Below are 4,568 nucleotides of genomic sequence, written 5' to 3' on the forward strand. Positions count from 1 at the left end.
CTCTCTCTCTCTCTCCCCCCTCCCTCCTTCCCTCTTTCCCACTATTCGGATCCTTGTTTTCACCCCGCCGCTCTCCTCTCTGCTTCTCAATCCACTACTAAACCACTGCTTTTTATCCCCATCCTCGCGTTGCTGTTCCTCTGCCCAAATGCCTTACTCTCTGTACCCCCACATTCTTCTCCCCTTTCCCTCGAGGATACCTCTTACACCCCCCCCCTCCCTTTCACAGCCACCTACCCGTTCCCCCTTCTCTTATTTTTCCTGCCCGTCCCTTCCCCTGCAAAAGCATGATGTCGACCTCTGTAAATCACCCAACACGGTCTGTAAATAACTGCAGGCAGGCCATCGAGTTATGACCACCACCGCCGTGTGTGTGTGTGTGTGTGTATATGTGTGTCTGTGTGTGAGTGTGTAACAGAGAGAGAGGCTAAGTGAGCGAGAGAGAGAGAGAGCGTGCGTGTTGACCTATTGGTCGTTACAAAGGACGCAACAACATCTCGGCGCAGCCATATTGAGGGTAATGATTGGACGTCCCGGCTTTCAACACGGTATGACTTCAGGTCCGCGGCCCAGCAAGCATTATCAGTGGACTCACCACTCATCGCACCCGTTTATCCAATTAGCATCAGTCAAGATTTATCGCGGCCAGTCCACTTCTTATTGCGTATGATATATTCTCCATCAGATCTTGAACCAACACACCAATCAGCACCTTCTAACTTCATGCCGTCATATGTTTGTGCGTTTCGCAAATGGCGCCCTTACTTAACCCTCTGCTAAGGATGTTTTGTTGTGCTGGTTTTGCAGTGCACGTCTGCGCTAGCTGTCTTTTATTAACTCATGAAACTCGCGAAATCTATGGCCTTGTTTACGACGGCGCCTATCCTGTAATTTTCCGCCGTGTACTGTGTGCAAGTTTTATTTCTCTGTCTGCAACTCTCTCGTCGCTCCAATTGTCAAGGCTGTGCCGTTCGCTTTTCGCTGGAAGCCTATATCTGGTGTGCTACAAACAGCGATGCTAAGTGTGCGCATGTAAAGCAAGAAGACTGGTAGTTGGCCGAGAGCAATAGTAAAACTAGGTACCATTGTTATTTTTTTTTTTTGTTCTTTTCAGGAAAGCTCGGCGCGAGCGAGGTGGAGAAGGACATCATCACGCTGTGCGAATGACCCGGACCTGCCCCGTTATCCAGTCGGCCAGGCTCGTAAAGGTAAGCAGCTGCGGCCGTAACATGTGGATGTTACGTGTCTCCCATGTGGCCACAATATGGTCACGGATGCACTGTGACTTCATCACGAACCACCCTTGTTGGGGCGGTATATTTTCCTTTCTGGGAAATCTAAGGAATCACCTCTCATTATCGTCAGTGCTAAAAGCACCTTTCGAAACTGCTGAGTTTCACTTCCAAACATTCTTAAGGGTTTAGCGCTGTGCAAAATGCGTCCAACTCAACTACATGTCTTGCTGGACCATTCAAACGGTACTTAACGCCTCTGCTTTTCCAATGCTTGGGGGGCTAAAAGCTCAGACAAAAACCAAACCAGGTGCCTTGACGTCTCTACTGCTTACCTGGCAAGGTTGACACGGGCCCGCTGTCCGCCGGACAGGGACGAGCCTCGCTCCCCGACGAGGGTCAGGTCGCCGAACGGGAGCTGCGCGAAGTCGGCGAGCAGCGCGCACGCCTTGACGACCCGATCGTAGCGCTTGCGGTCGAAGGGCGAGCCGAACGTGATGTTGCGCCGGATGGAGGCGGCGAAGAGCCAGGGCTCCTGGCACGCGTACGACACCTTGGCGCGCACGTCCAGCCCGCCGGCCGTCGTGGCGAGCTCGCCCAGCACGGCCTGCAGCAGCGACGACTGGGGACCAGGAAAAGGTTTCACTTAGCCGTTACAATACATGCTACGCTGCAAACGTCTATGAAGTCATTATTGTATGAATCGACGTTGTACTCATAATTTTCACTTGAAAACAGTAATTTCGTTTCTCCAAGCCAGAGAAGTCAAAACAAAAATATTCCAGTTTGAAATTTAGCTGTTTTAGCAAAACTTTGTGTTTTAGCAGTAAAGTGTTTGTTCTGACAGCAAAGCGATTCTCTGATGGAGCAAAACTGCCCGTTTCAGCAGCAGCAGAGCATTCTGCTATGACTGTTTCAGCAAACTTATTATTATTCGTGCATACCTTGCCGGCTCCGACGGGTCCGATGACGGCGAGCAGCTCTCCGTGGTTCAAACTCAGGTCGATGTTCTTGAGCGTGTCGTCGGACTGCGTCTGGCTCCACTTGGCGTGCATGGCTGTGAATCGGAGAACGGAGCCATCCCTACCAAAGTGCGGCAAAGCAAGCTCATTTACAAAACGAACATTTGATTTTTTTCGTGATCAGCTCTATTTACGTATATTTAATGCACAATGACGCATCCCGCTGTGAGCAACTCTCCGTTTGTTCCTAGTAACGGTCCTGCGCTTTGGTAGTGCACTTAGTTGGCCCCGCGGCTAAAAAAAGAATAAAACTTCATATTTACCCCCTGTTTGTGTTTTAAATAGGGCAAAAAACAACATCAACAACTAAATTCGTCTGCGCTAAGGTGGCGCCGCTCTCATTACGCTGCCCACCGTTTAATGACTTGACATAAATTCCCACATGAATGCGTCGTGGAGGTTTCCACCCCCCCCCCTTTTTTTTACCCCGCCGTCGGTTTACTACTGCACAGTAATGAAAGTGGCGGAATGGCGGGTCGTACCCCCTTAATACTGTGCGGGGCTGGGCCGGGCCGTGCGGCCGGGCCATTCTGACCGTTCCGTTCCGCCCTTTGGACTCTCTGGGCTATGTCGGGCCGGGCCCCCCCTTTTCGCTTTGAACATTCACACACATGCACACGGGAGCCGCCGGGCGCGCCGCGGTCAGATCGCAGCCGTCGTCGCCGCCGCCGTGGGGGCCGAGGCCGCGGCGGCAGGTGGCGGCGCCGTGCTGCCCTCCGTCCCTTTTCATCCCCTCCCCCCATCCCGCCCGCCCCCCTCTCTCCCTCTTTCCACGTGGGCGCGGCCGCCCGGGGTCGTTTTAGAAACCGTTTGGCTGCGTCAATGGATGGCAAAGACTTACCTCGGCGCGGCATTGCCGCCCTGAATGGCGCCGCCGGCCCCGTTGGCTCGGGTCTGCTGCTTTGGCCCGGCGGGCTGGCCGCTCTCGGGCCCGCCCTCGAACCCGGGATTAACCTGACCCTTCTGCTGCTGCTGCGGCTGCTGCGGCTGCTGCGGCTGCTGCGGCACCTGCCCGTCCTGAGCGTCGAACTCTTCGTACTCGAGGAACCTCTGCGGCAGAAAGGGTAAATGTTTAGGCCGTGTATAGCGTTTGAAGCAACCGATGGTCGTCAATCCGTTTTTGGATCGCGTTAGGTAATGTGCTGCTGCTGGAATGAAGATCGAACAATGTTTCATTCATTTTAGATCCTTAGCTAAACTGTGGGAATTTTAGCCGAGTTAAGAGATTGGCCGGCCAAATTTCGAGAGCTTGACGCCTGCGAAACTCAGAGTAGGCCATCCCGCAGTACACATATGCACTGCAGGCGAAATGTTGCCTAGCTATCAGGCGCCAGAAGGGGTGTCAGAGGGGCCCTTGAAATCCAAAGTTTACTCTTTGTTTGTTCCTTTGAAGGAGGTGCCGAGTCCACTTTGGTTTGTCAAACAGTCGAGTGGCGAGGGCGACGCCGACCAGTTCGGCACGAGTTTTAACGTCGCCCTTGCCGTGCCCTTATCGCTGGCCCAATCACGTGACTCAGCTGACTCGGCCGCCAATCGGGCTGCGGGCAGGAGCGGAGGTGCAGCGGGCAGGAGCGGAGGGGCACGCGGTCGCCAAATACACGGTGTGGAGGGGAACGGAGGCGGCAAGTACTCTGCCTGCCCCACCCCTTTTTAATCCTGCTCTCATTTTATGTTTCTTTCTCTTCTTCCTTTACCTCTTATTCTTTGATCCGGGAGCCTTACACAAAAGGGGAAGAGGGGGGGCTGAATCAAAATGCCGTGGTCAGGACAAAGGCTAAAGGGGCCAACGGGGATAAAAGGGACAATAAGAAAAACACCGCGCGCTGAACGTCACCCCGGCTCTCCCCCGCGTGGCTCGCAGACCTGACAGACAGGATCCTGTTGAAAATTTTGTGTAAGGCCCCGTCGTCCTTGGCGTGGAGGAGCGGGGCATCTCTGAAGTGGGGGAGGGCTCTTGGGGTGGCTTTGCCTGGGCTCCGTCTGCTGCTCTCTCGCGCCCGCGCCGCGCCCTGCCTTTCGCCCTGCCTCTGCCCCCCCCCCTCACTTGGAGACGTCGCACCGAGACGACGCTCTCGGCGACTTCGGATATGCCCCTGACGAAGAAACTTCCCATCGTCATGGAGAGGATGTTGTAGTAGGACTGGATGACGAACACCTGGGCGTGGCATTATGCGAGAGAGACACTGTTAGTCAGCCTTGCTTAAGAAGTACACCCGCACAGAGTCGTAAAAATTTTAAAGCCAACCCTCACCCCACGCAAAAAAGGCGTGTTTGATTAAAAAAAGTTACCTCATTTTATTTTTATTTATTTTTT

General features: G+C 53.9%; 2 protein-coding genes across 2 annotated transcripts in view; one reads left to right on the top strand and one right to left on the bottom strand.

Moving 5' to 3' along the window:
- Nucleotides 1–261: 261 nt before the first annotated feature.
- LOC127749844 (probable multidrug resistance-associated protein lethal(2)03659) lies at nucleotides 262–4,409 on the bottom strand (the record flags this gene model as incomplete). The annotated part of the gene is given in 4 exon segments (XM_052269699.1): nucleotides 262–1,854; nucleotides 2,177–2,315; nucleotides 3,096–3,304; nucleotides 4,299–4,409. Coding segments are annotated over 4 exon segments (750 nt in total), but the record flags the coding sequence as incomplete, so codon positions are not given.
- LOC113214298 (zinc finger protein with KRAB and SCAN domains 1-like) overlaps nucleotides 1,128–4,568 on the top strand; it is a 155,459-nt gene continuing 152,018 nt past the window's right edge. Inside the window, exon 1 of the mRNA XM_052269692.1 lies at nucleotides 1,128–1,208. The gene's annotated coding sequence lies outside the window, so the exon portion shown is untranslated. The remainder of the gene's footprint in view (nucleotides 1,209–4,568) is intronic.

The sequence above is a fragment of the Frankliniella occidentalis genome, unplaced genomic scaffold (genome assembly GCF_000697945.3).
Source record: "Frankliniella occidentalis isolate FOCC.00 unplaced genomic scaffold, Focc_3.1 Scaffold99, whole genome shotgun sequence".
NCBI lineage: Eukaryota > Metazoa > Arthropoda > Insecta > Thysanoptera > Thripidae > Frankliniella > Frankliniella occidentalis.